Source organism: Fusarium verticillioides, chromosome 4 (genome assembly GCF_000149555.1).
Source record: "Fusarium verticillioides 7600 chromosome 4, whole genome shotgun sequence".
NCBI lineage: Eukaryota > Fungi > Ascomycota > Sordariomycetes > Hypocreales > Nectriaceae > Fusarium > Fusarium verticillioides.
This window is the reverse complement of record NC_031678.1, coordinates 3809140-3825855: the sequence shown is the minus strand read 5'-3', so window position 1 is coordinate 3825855 and position 16716 is coordinate 3809140. Positions and strand designations below refer to the sequence as shown.

At 47.5% G+C, this 16716-nt stretch overlaps 10 protein-coding genes across 11 annotated transcripts; 6 read left to right on the top strand and 4 right to left on the bottom strand.

Moving 5' to 3' along the window:
• Window positions 1-1351: 1351 nt before the first annotated feature.
• FVEG_12373 (hypothetical protein) lies at window positions 1352-2704 on the bottom strand. The gene is made up of 4 exons (XM_018901722.1): window positions 2106-2704; window positions 1932-2049; window positions 1813-1874; window positions 1352-1761 (listed from the first exon to the last, which is right to left on the bottom strand). The coding sequence occupies exons 1-4, from the start codon at window positions 2644-2646 to the stop codon at window positions 1412-1414; spliced, it is 1071 nt and encodes a 356-aa protein (XP_018760267.1). The 5' UTR covers window positions 2647-2704; the 3' UTR covers window positions 1352-1411.
• A 498-nt stretch (window positions 2705-3202) lies between these two features.
• Window positions 3203-5418, top strand: FVEG_12372 (hypothetical protein). Of its 2 annotated transcripts, none has more exons than XM_018901720.1 (2): window positions 3203-3420; window positions 3579-5418. In XM_018901720.1, the coding sequence occupies exons 1-2, from the start codon at window positions 3343-3345 to the stop codon at window positions 5295-5297; spliced, it is 1797 nt and encodes a 598-aa protein (XP_018760265.1). In that variant the 5' UTR covers window positions 3203-3342; the 3' UTR covers window positions 5298-5418. The 2 variants fall into 2 exon arrangements, with proteins under 2 accessions (XP_018760265.1, XP_018760266.1); XM_018901721.1 differs by lacking the exon at window positions 3203-3420 and adding an exon at window positions 3452-3511.
• A 466-nt stretch (window positions 5419-5884) lies between these two features.
• Window positions 5885-6199, top strand: FVEG_12371 (hypothetical protein; the record flags this gene model as incomplete). The annotated part of the gene is made up of 1 exon (XM_018901719.1): window positions 5885-6199. One exon carries the CDS (start codon window positions 5885-5887, stop codon window positions 6197-6199), a length of 315 nt encoding a protein of 104 aa, XP_018760264.1.
• A 591-nt stretch (window positions 6200-6790) lies between these two features.
• Window positions 6791-8103, top strand: FVEG_12370 (hypothetical protein; the record flags this gene model as incomplete). Its single annotated transcript, XM_018901718.1, has 2 exons — window positions 6791-7068; window positions 7815-8103. The coding sequence occupies 2 exons, from the start codon at window positions 6791-6793 to the stop codon at window positions 8101-8103; spliced, it is 567 nt and encodes a 188-aa protein (XP_018760263.1).
• Window positions 8104-8703: 600 nt separating this feature from the next.
• FVEG_12369 (hypothetical protein) lies at window positions 8704-9081 on the top strand (the record flags this gene model as incomplete). Its single annotated transcript, XM_018901717.1, has 1 exon — window positions 8704-9081. One exon carries the CDS (start codon window positions 8704-8706, stop codon window positions 9079-9081), a length of 378 nt encoding a protein of 125 aa, XP_018760262.1.
• A 608-nt stretch (window positions 9082-9689) lies between these two features.
• Window positions 9690-10037, top strand: FVEG_17237 (hypothetical protein; the record flags this gene model as incomplete). Its single annotated transcript, XM_018906493.1, has 1 exon — window positions 9690-10037. One exon carries the CDS (start codon window positions 9690-9692, stop codon window positions 10035-10037), a length of 348 nt encoding a protein of 115 aa, XP_018760261.1.
• A 624-nt stretch (window positions 10038-10661) lies between these two features.
• FVEG_17236 (hypothetical protein) lies at window positions 10662-11410 on the bottom strand. Its single transcript, XM_018906492.1, has one exon. The coding sequence runs from the start codon at window positions 11375-11377 to the stop codon at window positions 10697-10699; it is 681 nt and encodes a 226-aa protein (XP_018760260.1). The 5' UTR covers window positions 11378-11410; the 3' UTR covers window positions 10662-10696.
• A 533-nt stretch (window positions 11411-11943) lies between these two features.
• Window positions 11944-13932, top strand: FVEG_12368 (rhamnogalacturonate lyase C; the record flags this gene model as incomplete). Its single annotated transcript, XM_018901716.1, has 1 exon — window positions 11944-13932. The coding sequence occupies one exon, from the start codon at window positions 11944-11946 to the stop codon at window positions 13930-13932; it is 1989 nt and encodes a 662-aa protein (XP_018760259.1).
• A 176-nt stretch (window positions 13933-14108) lies between these two features.
• On the bottom strand, window positions 14109-14342 carry FVEG_12367 (hypothetical protein; the record flags this gene model as incomplete). Its single annotated transcript, XM_018901715.1, has 1 exon — window positions 14109-14342. The coding sequence occupies one exon, from the start codon at window positions 14340-14342 to the stop codon at window positions 14109-14111; it is 234 nt and encodes a 77-aa protein (XP_018760258.1).
• A 1369-nt stretch (window positions 14343-15711) lies between these two features.
• Window positions 15712-15978, bottom strand: FVEG_17235 (hypothetical protein; the record flags this gene model as incomplete). Its single annotated transcript, XM_018906491.1, has 1 exon — window positions 15712-15978. The coding sequence occupies one exon, from the start codon at window positions 15976-15978 to the stop codon at window positions 15712-15714; it is 267 nt and encodes an 88-aa protein (XP_018760257.1).
• Window positions 15979-16716: the final 738 nt, after the last annotated feature.

The window sequence follows — 16716 nt, the reverse complement described above, 5'->3', positions numbered from 1 at the left end:
GGAGACTTTCTTGACGCACATATGGTATAAGAGCACAGAACCGGTTGACTCATCGCCGGCGAGGATTGGAATACGCCGGGGGGAAGCCAGCTGCTTTGATGAGCGTGCCGAAGTTGAGAGTGGCGAAGGGCGTCTTTTTGGAGGGTTTGCAGATATAGCGGTTTCCTGCTGGGAGGGAGGCGGAGGCTTTGTAGATTGCTATTGGGAACGGGGCGTTCTATGGGATGATTCAGACGGTGACGCTTAATCGTTCATGCCGCACAATCTTCATCTACAAACTTCATTAGTGTTCTGTTACCGAGTGATTTGAGAGACGGACTTACATAACCATCGTCCACTGGCTACGAGTCTCCATGGACTTTATCAATCTACCCAGCGAAATAGCGCAAGAGCGGCGAGGACACTGTATAGTCCAAGTAATCGACTTGGGCGCTCCAAGCCTCAAAGTCATAAGAGCCAAGATAGCTTCGGCGTTTTCTTCAATCAACTCAGCGAGCTGAAGCATCAGCGCCTTGCAAACCTTTGGGTAAATCTTCTTCCAAGTAGGGAAGGCCTTTCGGCGGCGTCGACTGCGGCGTCAACGTCTTGGGGGCCGGCGATCTGGATGCCGTGTGCGATGAGGGAAACATCGGCTGGGCTGTAGACAGAACATCTAGAAATTCTAGTCGGGCATCAATTTTGTGATGCGAGAGAGAATGAAAGGAAGGTTGTTTACGTTTTGTTACACTTGGAATGGACGTATGCGTTGTTGATGAAAAGCTGCTTGAGCTACTCGGTAGCTGAAACTGCGGCCCTTTTGATGTTGATGATTGCTGAAGTCAATTCTTTTAGGTGTTGTTAGTCGATTACATATTAAGACCATAAGTTAAGCTACTTTTATATACCTCACTTAAAGCTCCTACTGCCGTTTCACCTACGCGATCTCATCACTTACATCAGATGTCGCTCGCATCTCAAACCACTAATGCGGGTTCCGCATGCGAATACTACGGTGACTCATGTACGGTCTAGAACTTAATGTCTAATTCCTTTAAACTCCTGACGGGCTTAAGATCGTTCATGCAGGTCCAGTTTTGCCCATTGGACTTAGGATCGGAGTTGGCCAAACATCGTGACTGGTGTAGTGGCTCCACGTATAAGTTGTCCTTCAACACCTGCATCTTATTGAGCACGGATCATAGGTTGTGGACTTTGCTGGATATGAGGATGATTCATTGAATGCGCAATGTCCGATGGACATTATCGATTTTAATCATCTTTAGCAATGAGTGAGTACGGCCTACCAAGGAGTCTTCACAACTCACTAGCCCATTCACCCAAAATGGCCGTCGAAATTGAACAATCTTCAATCATGCAAGTCATTCCATTCAAACGCAATTAATTCCATAACTTTTCCCTACATCTAAAATCCTCACCCCTCGCTACTCCCTCCCTTCCCCGAATTTAAGTTCTCATCACTAACCCCCTCCTCCGTATACCACGTACTCGGCTGTTTCTTCGTCGTCTGCACCAACGAGATCTCACTATCCTGATCCCTCGACTGAATTCTACTCTGCCCCGACCGAAATCCACTCGAGCTCGGTACTCTAAGATTTCTTGACGCCGATGTTGATCGCGGCATCCCCCCGTACGACGATCCCTTTGTCGTTCCGCCTTCGCGGAAGAAGTATGCGAATATCGAGCGGCTGAGGGCGAGGTTGGCACCGACGATGCCGAGGTAGAGTTCGAGGTTTGACCAGATTGCTGTTATGGCGTAGACCCCTGGATTCTATTAGGATTAGGTTTGAGAGGGATAGTTGGAGGTTGACTTACAGCTTAGGTCTGATGTTACAACGCCGAGGGAAGTGGCACGGGCGATTCCGAAACCGGTAGCTCTACTGAGTGTTAGCGACTCAATCATAATGAGGAAGAGGATGAATGGGCCAACGTACACTAGCCCCAAGCTCATCAAGGCCCAGACAGAGATCTTTGTCTTCAATGGAAGGCTGGTGTTCCATATCACAAAGACTGGTAGTAGTGAACATATCAAATCTGTGAGAATAGAGAATGCTGCCCGGTTCCGTTAGCCAATGTCAAACTACAGCACTCGCAGTCGAAATACATACCAATCGTAGCGTAAATGTAGTAGATTCGAATCCTCGGATTCCAACACTCCCCAATACCAGTCCAATACGCGCTGATAGGTCTGCACTCCGAAAGCAAAATAATAATGCATCCAAAGTTCGTAACAACTAACCCCGCCATGATCCCCCACGCCGCGTACCTCACCCTCCTCGAGTCCTTGATCCTCAACAACAGCAACAATATCGAAATCTTGAGCAGACAAATACTCGCAAAGAGCAAAATCTGCGCTACCCATCCCAACTTATTATTCTCCACGTAATCCTCCGGCTCAATGTACCATCTATGTCTTCCATTCCCTATACTGACCTGTCCAACCTGCACGCCGTACCTCGCGATGCCGAGGAGTGTTACAATGACGATGGTGTAGTCGTCCCAGCCTGATGATCGTAGGGCTGTGCGGACCCAGATCCGGACGCTAGTGGTGATGATCACCAGGACGATACATGTTCCTGATATTCCGAGGAGGATTGGACCGACGTTTTGATCGGGCGGTAATGGGTTTGGTGGTTGCACGGATGCCATGATCAGCGGATATGACGAAAGGATCTGAGTGCAAAGAAAAAAAAAGAGGGGGAAAGGGAAGAGGGGAGTGCATGAAGTGCGTAGTAATTGGTAGCGTGAGGTTTTGTTTATGTACGGTCTGCGCGGCATTTGTCGACGGGACAGGGGCTGTTGTGAGATCTGTCGTCCCACACGGCGCAGTCGCTGCCGAAACTTTAATTCTAACAAGGTAGCATCAGGTTCTGCCACCTGCTGCATTCATCACGAACTTTCCACTGCTCGAGTCAGTGGCTTTGACTGTCTGGGTTTATACGCGGTTCTCGCATCAGACCATGGCATTATTCAGGCCTGTATAACCACCCTCCGCAGCACTATCCCCCATCCTCTCTCGTCTTATTTGTCGTCCTAAGCGAAGGACCCCTTGGTCCCTGGTCTAAGCAAAACCTTATAGTGTGCATTGGCGGGGTTTCATCGCCCGCCAAGGACGTATTGGTCGCCCTAAACAGGCCTCGCTCCGCTCCCTGTCACGGATGAGTCTTCCGCTTGTCAATTAAATTTACAGTTAAATACTACCTTATTCTGCAGGGGGGAGATGCAGGAGCGGGCGACGCAATAAAGGGTTTTTCCTCTGCTCCCGGGCGGATGTTCCTCTTTTTCTTCTTTTGTCTGTATTCTGCAGCTTTGTGGCGATAAACGTGCATTGCAGTTTCTGTCACCATGCTTGTCAAGTTGCATTTGTGGTTTAGCCTTGCTGCAGCTGCAGTAGCGGCTCCGTCAAAGGACACCTACGATTATGTGAGTTTCATCGTTTGGAGTCAAATTCTGTCGCCAATCCAACACGGCATCTGTCTCATACTACATCGACACGTTTTGACTCCAATAAAATGTCGCATTCCTCATCTTATATAGACCAATTCCTCGGATCTCTCGGCTAATCTTAGACTCTCTTTTAGATCGTCGTCGGAGGTGGCACAGCTGGTGTCGCAGTCGCTGCTCGTCTCAGCGAAGGCCTCCCATACGCCAACATTCTCCTCATCGAAGCCGGCCCCGCTGTCAACAATGAACCAAAGATCAACATCCCCGGTATGAAGGGCTCGACCCTCGGTACCAAGTACGATTGGAACTTTACGACTGTTCCTCAGGCGAGCGCGAATAATAGAGTTTGGCCGATCAACCGGGGTAAGGTCTTGGGCGGGAGCTCGGCTCTTAATCTCATGACCTACGATCGTGCTGCAGTCGCTGAATACGATGCTTGGGAGGCGCTTGGTAACCCGGGTTGGAACTGGAAGACAATGATCAAGGCGATGATGAAGTCTGAAACATTTACTGGCAAGAACACTGCGACGTACGGTTCAAAGGGCGTTGGCGACAGCGGCCCCGTCAAGGCTGTCGTTAATCGCATCATCCCCAAGCATCAAGAGTCTTGGATTCCAACCCTCAATAAGCTTGGAGTTCGCAAGAATCTCGAGTCGCTGGGTGGCAACCCTCTTGGTGTCATGTACCAGCCCAGCAGCATTGATCCCTCGAACTACAACCGCTCTTACAGCGCCAACGCCTACACGGAAATCTCGGGTTCTAACCTTGAGATTCTCGCCGACACCATCGTCGCCAAGATCAACGTCTCTGGCCCTGCTGCGAAGAAGAAGGCCATCGCTACTGGCGTGACTCTCCAGGATGGAACCTATGTCAAAGCGCGTCGTGAAGTCATCCTCTCTGCTGGTTCAATTCAGAGCCCTGGTCTTCTCGAGCAATCAGGCATCGGGAGTAAATCGGTCCTTTCCGCCGCTGGCATCAAGCAGATCATCGATCTTCCCGGTGTCGGCGAGAATCTCCAGGATCATCTCCGGGTCATGACTTCATACCAGCTCAAGCCCGAGTTCCTCTCCTTCGACGCCCTTCGAAGCAACGCTACCTTTGCCGCTGAGCAGCTTGCTCTCTGGAACGCTGGTAAGCGCTCTCTGTACGATTACACCGGCAGCGCATACACTTTCTCAACATGGAAGCAAGCCCTTGGTAATGATGCAAACCTGGTGTCCCTTGCTAAAGAGGCTGCTGGTAAGGATACTAGCAAGGTTGACAAGAAGAAGTTGGACTTCCTCAAGGATTCTTCAGTTCCTCAGGTCGAGGTCATTTTCTCAGATGGCTACACCGGAGTAAAGGGCTATCCCGCCGCCACATCTCCCCTCTTCGGTAAAGGCTTCGTCACGCTCATCGGCGTAGTAATGCATCCTCTCAGCCGCGGCAGTGTGCATATCAATCCCTCCGACCCAGCCGGCAAACCCACCATCAACCCCAACTACCTCAGCAACTCTCACGATGTCGAAGCTGTCCTCCAAACAGTCAAGTACAACCGAAAGATTGCAAACACCGAACCCATGCGCTCAATCTGGGTGGACGAGTATGAACCTGGTCTGGATGTCAAGACTGATGAGCAGCTCAAGGATTATGTTTTGAGAACAACGCTTAGCATTTTCCATCCTAGCGGTACTTGCGCTATGCTTCCCAAGGCGGATGGTGGTGTTGTTGATGCTAAGCTTAAGGTTTATGGGACTGAGAATCTTCGTGTTGTTGATGCTAGTGTTATTCCTCTGTTGATCTCGGCACATATTCAGACTGCGGTTTATGGCATTGCAGAGATTGCTGCTGAGCTTATCATCAAGGATGCGAAATGAGTATTATTAGTTAGATTTAGATAAAACGGCGTGTATTCTCAATGCCGTTTGAATTAATTACTTGCCATTCTGAAGTGAGTACCTTCGAGCACTAAGTTGTCAGACTCAAATGCTCATTCCGCCCTCTCAACCGAATAACGCTAGATTTGAATGTATATTTGCGTCACTTGCGTGGGTCAGAAACGTTTTGCCCTGAGAAATCTTTCGTTGTCGATTGAAGCGCAAAGAATTAGTGAATCGCTGATGCCCAACGTCACGCAATCAAGTTTCCAAGACACCTTCGCTCAGTGATTGGAGTGCACACTCCCTTCTGTCGGTGATTTCACGGACTAGCGGTATCTACATCGAGTCAGCTTCCTCTATGAATATGCATAGCAATCTGAGTATCACGGACCTCGTACCTCAGTGAATGCAACACCATCTCGAGTGTGCAGCATCATCGCCCAAATGGCTACCAACGACATGCTCTCTACCACCGTCCCCTTTCCATCGTCATGGATCGCAAGGTGGAGAGTACGCTCTTCGTCCATTTCATCACAATCACCACGAAAGACCCTTGCTAAGACCAGACAATCTCACCCTTCACAATGGCGATTCAGTACGTCCACAACTTCTTCCGCCGAGATCCGGGCCGTCCATCTAAAGACAAAAAGCTCGACCGATTTGTTGAAAAGTCACAAGGACAGTACCAAGTTAAGTTTCTGGACGAAGAAAAGCAGTTCCTTCGAATCACTCGGGCGTTTGTGGAGAGCAACAGCGTGGAGGATACAATTGAAGACGTCTTCAAGGCCATGAAAAAGAGAGGACTCAAGAAGTACTGGCAGCGGAGGCTTACTGTGACTGGTTGCTACCCAGACCGTGTTGAGGTTAACATTGCGGACCTGGAGGAGTGGGAGATTTGATGGCAACAAGGAAATTTGGAAAGAAGATGAACTAGACATCGATTGCGACGGCCTTTGGATGATCAACTGGTGTCTTTTGGGTTTGGTGGATGTCCCAGATTTGGGCTCATCACAAAGGACGCTTGACGAAGAACTCTAGGTAGTAAGAATCGACCAAAGATTGGTTTTCGGCAGTCCCCTCAAGACACTTACCGGTTCATGGCATGCATTGTCTCAGTCTCTGTATGACACTTGTGTTGACTGGCCGTGCTGGCGTAAAAGTTGAAAGGAAAGCCAGGTTGCGAAAAGCTGAAAGGGATCAATTTCAAAGGAGACTCAAGGCGAATCAGAGCATTCGGCGCTAAGCTGAACAGCACTGGAAGAATCACCACCGTCCTTTGGTGCGTGACAAAGGCGGTTGTTTACTTGTGATTGTTCACCCGCCTCGTCGAGACCGTCCTCATCACAGATGAAGCCAGCGACAGTTCCATATATAGCTGCGCCTCCAGCCATCTCAATCCGCTCGAAGCTCTCTAGGCTGGTTTAAGGTCTAATAACAAGTCTCGACTGCAAATAACACTACCAAATATTCCAACACAATTCTCAGAAACCATGTCACAACCACCCACCGCGAAGTCCACGCATATCCATACAATATGGGGCCGAAGGCCCATGAGCACAATCAAAAACCGGATCGCTCTGTTCGTCCCCATGGCAGAATTTCAGCTTCAAGAGTTCATCGAGAAGCACAAGCTCCGCCATATAGGTGTTTGGGATGATGGATTACGATTGACGATACCATTGGACAACAAGACGCCGCAAAAAGCGCTTGCAGATCTGACTGCTCTGATGGAAATTGGGAGACTCGACAAGTACTACGAATTTGTCGCGTATGTGCTCACGAACGATCCGGAAGAATTCAATCGAGGGGTGTGTATCATCGACTAGTCAAGTTGGTTTGACATGAGGTCTCAAAAGCGCACAGCTGATGGCTCACATCACGCGCTTCGCACGCACGAGGTCTCAGAAGCGGTTTCTGAATTTGTTCACCACGATTCTCTCCTAACTTACTCTCGTTTTCCTTACATTCGATAGGAAAAAAGAACCGGTTAGTCGTTGAGAACATTCCTTAATTTGCAATTCGCGATCAGGGCGGGTGATTTCGATGCGATCCGCTGAGCACCAATAACGATTGAGGAGGTAGTTCTTGCCACATTTTTTAATAAATTCTTATCTACTTATTCTTGGAGGTGTACACCGTAGGATAACGGAAAAGAACCCGTTGTGCAAAACCTCAAAAGAGCATTCGTGCAGCAGATCAAAGCTAAACGAAATTCGTTAGTGAGTCTGAATAGAGCTTGGATACTCGAGGTTGCTCCTTGATGTGTGAACAAGATATGGTTTCTTTAGGCGTCATCACTGTTCAGAAGCTGTGAATAGAGTACCCTAATCACAGCCATTGTCTGAGATTTCAATATATATATAATTGACCGCCATCACCCTCTCAGCCTACCGATCAAACCACCCCTACACAACTCCAAAAGACCATGTCTGAACCAACTTCCGTCACCAGACCCACGCATATACATACCGTATGGCGCAAAAGGAAACTAAACACATCGCAAAATTTCCTCAGCAAGGCCACGGAGAACCCAGAAAAGAAACTCAACCAATTCATCGTGAAGCATAAGATCTGCTGGAACAGCAAGTGGGATAATAAGCTTCGACTGACAATAGAACTGCCCAGCAACAAGAGCCCAGAGGAGACAGTCGGAGACTTTTGTGCTCTGATGCAAGATGAAGGATTGGATAAGTACTGGGAGTATGTCACGCAGGCTCATACCGACGATCCGAACAAGGTCGACCCAAGGGTGTACAAGAATGATCAAGATTTGGAAAGGGAAGCACTCGCAAATAATTCGTGATTTTTTTTTTACTACACAACCCGCGCGGCATATTAGTTTATCTGGGTAATGGGTCGTGTGGACTGCTTTACCGGACAGGCAGTCAAAGGCATTAGCTCCAGTGACCACCAATAGTGATACCGCGGACAGCTCTTCTGGTCATATTGAAAGTGAACTCAGTTGAATTCTCATCATTTATATTTCTTTTCAAGTCACAAATAACTCATAATGTCCCTGTGCCGTCTGGTCAAGTGTTCAACTTGAGATTCAGATATCTCTGCTAAGGTCTCTCACAATCTCTGTATGCCCATCAATGGACATGACTCCTTACACTTCATCAGTCGATCTGTAGCAAAATTTCAGCAACTACCTATCTTCTCTGTAATCTGCGCCTCTGAAAGCCCAGAGATTTGCGGCAGTGATGATAGCTCTGATATGTATGTGATACTTCGTATACCTTCCGGTCTTGACATCACTGCTTAACAATGAACCGTATCACAGAGAACCTCCTAGCGCCCATTGGATGGTATAAGACAGCAGACAGCAACCTAGGCATTGTACGTCCGCTCAATCAACAACCGCGTTACACGAACATATTTACAACAAATAACTGCCAACACCATGGGTGCAATGACTGCCAAGAAATTCCGAGAATGGTCTGAAAGATGGAACGAAGACTTCAGACACTACTACTTCGTTAAACAGAACAATGGTTATTATTCATCATTATGCCAATTTGCTTCGAAGTATAAAGGCAAATATGAAGTCAACTTCGACAATGTGAAGGAGACTCTGCTCATTGTATTGCCCAAGGACGATTACTATCACAAAGACGTAAACACTCAAAAAGCAATCAGAAATGAGCTTGAGAGAGCTATATCAAAGGAAATGCCTCGTTATTGGATGAAAGATGAGGCGAAACACCGAGAAATGGAAGATCACTTTACACGTGAGGTGGAAGAGCACTACCAAGAGGAAGAGGCCGAAGTCCAGAGATGAGGGAAAAGATGAATCTCGCGAAAGCTGGTCTGAACAACGAAGATAGAAGCATTAGAACTCACTATAGTTCTCAACTTTAATAGCGTATCCAGACGAATTCCCTTCCTCAGCACGGTTCTTGACTTTATGGCACAACCCCACGATAGCTAAGATCATCTCAAACTACTTCAAGACTGGCCCACCCAGTGAGAGACTTAAATAACCAGTGTAACAGAAAGACCCATCTATTGATTAGAGTCACAATGTCTTTGGAGGATATTTAGTTAAGAGGTAAACCCAAAAAGAGGGCATCTGGGGCTCAAGTAAGCTACGTACAGCAAAGGAAATCCTCCATAGTCACCAAAGTTGTAACAAGAAGGGCTTGTAAGAATATGAGCGGGTGAGGGGGGTTCCTCTTGTTTGAACCTTCGGCGGAGCCCTTCTATTTGTGAATCAAGTAGGCTCAAGTGATTGAATTGCGCATTGAATCCTCTTATTCACTATGAAGCATTTCCACTCTGAAGTTTCCAGTCTCTACAGTCTCACTGAGGGATCCGAACGCAATTCACGCTCTACTAAACAGGCCACCTTACAAACTGTCAACCTACCTGATCAGCACCAAATCCATTATGCGCTCCCCAGACTTTGAAGAAGTGAAAAAGAATCGCAAGGAAATGAATAAGGAACTCGATGGAGCATACAGTCGCTACTTCTACGTCAGAAACAAAAACGTTCCTATCACCCCAGAAGCCATGGACGCCTTCGAGTTCTCTATCCAGGAACACATGGCGAAGTTTAAAGTGGAATTTTATAGCAAAGATGAGAGGATCCACATTACGCTCCCAAAAGTTCAAGATCGTATAGCTTGTGTGGGGTACTTTCGCATTACTCGGGAACTTCAAGCGGCTTTGGATGTAACAAAGATTTCCTCATACTTCGTCATTGATACAGCTAGGCACTATAAGACTCTGATATAAGAGCTGAAGCGGATCCTGTTGCAGACACAGAAGAGACACCAGAAATGTGGGGCCTTGGAAGAAGACATCAAACATCAACAAGAAATCTTGTCAATATTTGAGGTGGCATTGAATGAGATCCTTGAGAGTCCCTGAGGATAGAGCTTGTAACTCTGTGTATATAGATAGGGATTAGAAGGATCAGATTCGGTTGTTACCTCCGTATTGAAGCTCCATCACTTTCAATATGCTAAGCACCAATGTTCTTTTTGCGATAATCCACATGAGCCTATGTCGCCTCGCACCGTGATCGTAACAGATCTCACTGGCTATGAACGTATGATACTGTGGTGCACTGTTCGCAATCGCCTGTTTCCGGGAATCACCTTGATCGCGCGTAGAGACAGACAGTCATGAACAATACATTGCACAACTGGTGGGTTTTTTCAGCGTCGATGTACTTCGACATGGATAGCAGGCGCATGTTCATCGAAGACCTTATGAGAGCTATGGATTACGGTGGCCTATAAGGTGAAGCTTTAAGCTGCGAACACAGGTGATGAATGAGCATGTAGACTGAAGCATATGCGCGCTCACGATTCAGGATCCGTACTTCCAACACGATTCTTGCAGTTGAGACTTGTAGCTGAGAGCTTGAATCAGCCAAGAGAAGTTAGTAATTATACACTACCCTTTCTGGTCATAATCCATATAAACCTATCATCTGCATCTTCTTCCAAAACGGCATGTTGAACTTCCAACCCAGCTTCTTCAGTCAACGCCTTCATGACCCCTTCCTTCCCAAGCCCACTCCAAAACATCCAGCCTTTTTCTACCAACCAATTCTCATCGATGATGTCCGACGCCTCATCAGTACCAAAGGTAGACAGAAAGACACCGCCTGGAGCAAGCCATCTACCAATTCGCTGTATTATCTCTCTGTGTTCTTCTTGTTGCAAGTGAATAATGCTGTACAGAGCCACGACTGCTGTGAGGGAACCAGGTTCAAAGTCTAATTTCATCATGTCGCCGGGATGGAACTCGACACGACCCTGATACACAGCTAGGTTTTGTCGAGCAAGATCTAATTGAACATCTGAAAGGTCATTGACGTGTACGTGGACTGACGGTGCTCGAGCAAGCAGAGTTGACGTGAAAGGAGTTCCAGAACCGCATCCAAGCTCGAGGACTTGCTTCTTCGCCGTATCACCATTTAATTCTAGTTCTGGGCAGGAACTCAGAAGTTTGTCGAGATATTTGAGACGAAGTTTGTGGTGGCGCGCTGTCCAGGTGTTGTATGCTGGTGCAATCGCGTTGTATGATGCACGAAGGCGGTCTTTCATATCAACAGGCGGCTCCATGACTTCTCTTGGTGGGATATTCGGCTTCGTGAGATGTTACTGGTATATCAGAGATTTACAAACGCGAGTTTAAAGACTATTGAGAAGTAGTCAGTATGATGAGTCACGCCGAACGCCAATGTAAGACTACCAGAAGGAGCGTGTTCCGCCGCCACCAGTATCGGTCCAACGTCGGCTACATCAAGTCTCAACCACAACGATAGTGCTACCAACATTCTTGGGGTTAACTTGAGGGGGGATTTGGGGTCAGATTGTCGACTATGGCAATTCATACTGAACTGTACATACTCCTCCGGAAGACTTTTTTGAACTGCTCGAATAGGATTGCCAACGCAGATCTTAGCCTCTCGCGGTAAATGCATCGTCATGTCTGCCCCTGTCTTCCCCGCGTCCTGCGGCCCAGTGGTGGGACTCAAGCGGCTAAATTATCCCATCCATACAAACGACGAGATCTTCCCCCCGGTGCATTTACCGCCGAAGTCTTCGGTATAATTGAGCCGAGTGACAATGTTTGTATTTAAACCCTCTGAGGTATCTTTCTAAGTGGACATAGGCACACAATCATGATGGCGTTCCTCTCGTTGAAGTCGTTAGCTTTGGCCGCTGGGCTAATCAGCCATGCTTTAGCCGAATTGACCACTGCTGAGAACTCTACCCACATCTCCCTCTCCAACATACGCTTCGCAGTTGTTCTCGCCAAGTCTAGTGGACATATCATCGATGCTACACTCGATGGTCAAGATCTTCTCGGACCGCTGAGCGGGAATAGCGGCAAGGGTCCCTATGTTGACTGCTCTTGTATCCCAACTGGTTTCTGGACACCTGGTAGCACCGCAGATCTCCGCCTCGTTAAAGGTACTGATTCTACTGGAACGAAGTATGGCGGCATTATTATGAGCGACACCTACAAGCCGACCAACCAGACTCTGTCGCAGTACTTCTTCCTCAGGGGTGAGGAAACAGGTCTGCATGCGTTTACTCGTCTTACCTACTTCAATGCGTCGAAGCCATTCTTGCGAGATCTCGGTGAATTGCGTACACTGTTCAGGCCGAATACCAAGCTTTGGACTCATTTTTCTACCAGTGAGGGAAACTATGGTCCTTTGCCTGATGCTTCGGGTGCTTCGACAGTCCAAGATGCTACTTGGTATGTCGGCAATAAAACCGATGATCCGTACGTTGAGCAATACTCCGACTACTGGACAAAGTACACTCTCTCGGAGAGTTGGCGCAACCATGATGTCCACGGCCAGTTCAGCGATGGCTCTACCAGTGCAGATGGAAGTACATTCGGTGCATGGCTTGTTCACAATACGCGAGAGACATATTATGGCGGACCTTTGCACTCTGATCTCGTGGTTGACGGTATCGTGTATAATTACATCGTATCCGGCCATCATGGCGCGCCGATGCCAAACATCACTCATGGCTTTGATCGAACCTGGGGCCCACAGTACTACTACTTCAACAAAGGCGGTAAAGACGCGACAATTGCTGATCTTCGAGCTGATGCCACCAAGTATGCGGATCCAGAGTGGAACACGAAGTTCTATGACAGCATTGCTCAACATGTTCCGAATTATACCCCGTCAGCGAAGCGAACTACTTACAGTGGCAAAGTGAAGCTTCCCAAGGGCGCAAAGAAGCCGATCATTGTTCTTTCAGAGAACAAGCAGGACTTTCAGCTCAATGTGTTCAATACAAAGTCACTTCAATATTGGGCTGAGATTGATGAGTCTGGTGGCTTTAGCATCCCTCAGGTCGTGGACGGCGTGTACAGAGTCACCATCTACGCTGATGAAGTGTTTGGATGGTACATCAAAGACGACATTCGCATATCCAAATCCCACAACAAGGACAGTTTCACATGGAAAGAGGAGAACGCCGGAAAGGAGCTCTGGCGTATCGGTACACCAGACAAATCATCTGGCGAGTATCTTCACGGATACGCCCCTGATACTTCAAAGCCTCTCCAGCCAGAGCAATACCGCATTTACTGGGCCAAGTACGACTTTGTCGAAGATTTCCCCAAGGGTGTCAGCTTCCACGTCGGAAAGGATCAAGAAGCTGAAGATCTAAACTACGTCCACTGGTCCTTCATCGCCGCAAAAGGAAACCATCTCCGATCGGAGAATTATTACGACAACGTCAACAACTGGACCATAACATTCGACCTAACGAAACCACAACTCAAAAACGTCAAGACCGCAACTTTCACAGTGCAACTCGCCGGCGTACGTACCGGCAACGGTAACGCGAAGTGGACGCCCGTCAACGATCGCTTTAACAGTAACTTACCCTGGACTGTTAACGTGAACGGCGGGTATGAGGATACATGGGTGATTCCGTACTGGCGAAGCGGCTCGTGTGCTGTTCGTAGTGCGGTTGCGTGTCAGAACATTGAGCACAAGTTTGAGTTTCCGACTGAGAGGCTGAGGGTGGGGAGGAATGAGTTTGTGTTGAGTTTGCCGTTTAATGCTTCTAGTGTTGAGACGGCGCTATTGCCTGATACTCTTTATGTGCAGTATGATGCGTTGAGGTTGGAGGTTAAGTAGTAGTAGATGCAAACTTGGTGTGAGTTGCTCGGCAGTTCACTTATCATAGCGGAATTTGTCACAGTTGTAGTAGTACAAAGATCGAGGCACCGCAGATCTCAAATTATAACGAAAAATGTTTGTCTGTGTTCAATTCATTTTGCCTACGGAACCTGTCGGTCCTTTCCTACACAAAGCTAATTATCGTTGAATTCCCAATGCTCGATCCCAGTAGCTTCAACCTTCTTCAACTCTCCAATCTTCTTGCCATCTTCATTATTAGCGACTGCTCCAACGTCTCTCTTCAACCCACATTTCTCACAAAGCATTTGTGCTGGCTCTGTTGCCCCACGGCATGTTGTCCCGTCGGGGTTTGTCCGCATGCACTTCCAGACCTCGGTGTCTTCTCGAATTCTGTTTACCATAGGCATTGTTGATGATTTCCTTGACGAAGAATTATTGTGTGTTGTAGTTGATATTTTAGGGTTCTTTTCTGTGGTATTTATAGTTATTTGGCTAATGACCCTTGTATCTTGGCTGAAGTTCACTGCGATGCTGAGATGGTGTCACTTACCCTGCGGCGAGCGCCTCACAGTAATGGTGGTGTCACTCTGACCGGTAATCGGAGAAAATATAAATCACTTCATGAGGACGGCGATTCATTACGTAAATAGAACCCCACATGAAGAAGAGACGCGTTGATCCTGTTTATAAACCAGTTTTCTCTGTTCCCACACGTCACTGATTACCCTGGAACCAACAGCAGTCTCTTCCACACTACCAAGCTGAGACATCCACGTCAACAGACTCCCAAAACTCCACTAATCCTTCCACCTTCTTCAGCTTGCCAATGACTCGCATTCTTCCGTTGCAGGCCAAGTCTCCCTTGTCTCGTCTCATCTTGCAATCGTCACATTGCTTATCCTTTATATCATTGAGATTGCCGCATTCCTCTCCCTCACCCTTGTACTGGTTGCACACCCAAAAGGCACTCTTTTCGGGAGGTACGTTGTACGTCTCGGCCATCTCTGTCGCGTTTCGGATGTTGCTTTTAAGTTGTAGAGTAATTGTTGAGGCGTTTGGTGGATGTTCGTAGGAGAAGCTGCTACTTTTATTGCTGTGCTTGGTGTCAGTGAAGGACTCAACATGTATCACTTGATGGCTGTTTTCACTTACGAGCATTTACACTGACAAGGGAAGTTGATCAAAGAAGGAAGTAAACTTAAGAGCTGAATAGAAATGAGATGTCATGCCATTTTAAGACAGCTTTGGGTCAGTCACTAGGATAACTAGCTTTCCAGCCAAACGCAAAATACTGGGCAACAGTGAGCGCAACATGTATGTTGCCTAAATGCTATGTGACCTTTGTGCGCTGTGGCCAATTCCCTTTTTGAACTCTTCAACTTGATTGATATTGAAAGCTTATAGCATCTCAACGAGATATATCAAGCAACACACTGAAAGCTCCTGATTAGCTTTAGATTTTGAAGGACAATATCCACATACCCTACAGCCTCTCAACCTTACCACAGCACAGCCTTTCGCAAAGAACATTCCAATAAAGTCAAAGTCGTTGCGTACTGCGCTGGGAATAGACGTCGGGTTCTTGGTTCCCTTTGCCCTGGAGCAAGTCTCTCTTGTATTCCTATTACAAGGCTGCTGGTCTTCTCTGAATTGTCCATCTATACGGGTCCAGATAGGACCTCGACACTTGGAATATAGGCCCGAAGGTCTCGCCGCCAATGACACTTGATTATGAGTCTTCCCAGTTCAAAACAATCACCATCTTGCTCCATCAAATCACACTCCAGTCCCTCCCTCTTGAATCGAGTCCTTTGGCTCCAAATGCTCCCAATACTCCACCACGCCTTCCACCTTCTGCAGAACACCAATTTTGCGTTTATACTGATCGAGGGCAACATCTCCTTTGCCCCGTTTTGATTTGCAGCCGTTGCAAGTCATGTTTTCCTTGTTATTGAGATATTTGCATTTTGTTTTCGTGTCAAGCCGCTGCCTGCACTGCCAGAACAGGATCGTCTCAGGAGGTTTGTCGTATGTCTCTATCATGGTGGAAGTTTGGAGGCTTGATATGTTTTGGGGTTGTAGATCTCAGTGTCGGTGCAGTTGACTTGTTTGTTTGTTTGGTCGCTTGTTTACCATCTCGTTTGGAGGCGATATCACTGCTTTTGTATCCATTCTCCATAACGTCCACGTCTCAAGTCACTGTTAGGAAGTGTTGCTTCAATTGAGGTGATTCAGCTCAAAGCTACCCTACGTTCGCTGGCAGTGAACTGACTGTCCCAGCATGCATCACAAATCAGCGACTTTTACTACAACCACTCACGGTGATCGAACGGGTTATGCCAATCACAACGCAAAGATGATACTGTGAATGGTAATGTCTGTCTGGTTGATTCACTTTGGCCAAACCCGACCTCCATCAGTTCTTGAACTCCCAAAACTCCTTGCCGCCTTCAACTTTCTTCAACTCCCCAATCTTAACTCCGTCTTTATCAAGAGCCTTGTCTCCCTTGTCACGCCTCGCCTTACACGCCATGCACACCTTGTCCTCTTTTTCGTTAATCTTGAAACATGTCTTGCCGTCACCTTTGGTCTGGCGACATTCCCAGAATTCAGTTTCGTCAGTGAGTTCGTGGAGTGTTCTCGTCATTTCTGCTTTCAAATTTTCGTATTAGTTCGTTAGTTTACAGCTGGTGGAGTGGTTTGTTGTCCCTGTCTGCAAGACTTCCTATTATTTATAGTCATCATGCGTGGTGATTAGTTGCTCGTCGACTCCTTTCACTC

Excerpts from the sequence above, each read along its gene's own strand:
- FVEG_12373 (XM_018901722.1), bottom strand. The coding sequence starts at position 2,646 with ATGGCATCCGTGCAACCACCAAACCCATTACCGCCCGATCAAAACGTC. Across the intron at positions 2,050-2,105 it reads CTACATTTACGCTACGATTG|CATTCTCTATTCTCACAGAT; the intron begins GTATGTATTTCG and ends GGAACCGGGCAG. Across the intron at positions 1,875-1,931 it reads TTGATGAGCTTGGGGCTAGT|AGCTACCGGTTTCGGAATCG; the intron begins GTACGTTGGCCC and ends AACACTCAGTAG.
- FVEG_12372 (XM_018901720.1), top strand. The coding sequence starts at position 3,343 with ATGCTTGTCAAGTTGCATTTGTGGTTTAGCCTTGCTGCAGCTGCAGTA. Across the intron at positions 3,421-3,578 it reads CAAAGGACACCTACGATTAT|ATCGTCGTCGGAGGTGGCAC; the intron begins GTGAGTTTCATC and ends ACTCTCTTTTAG.
- FVEG_17236 (XM_018906492.1), bottom strand. The coding sequence starts at position 11,377 with ATGGAGCCGCCTGTTGATATGAAAGACCGCCTTCGTGCATCATACAAC.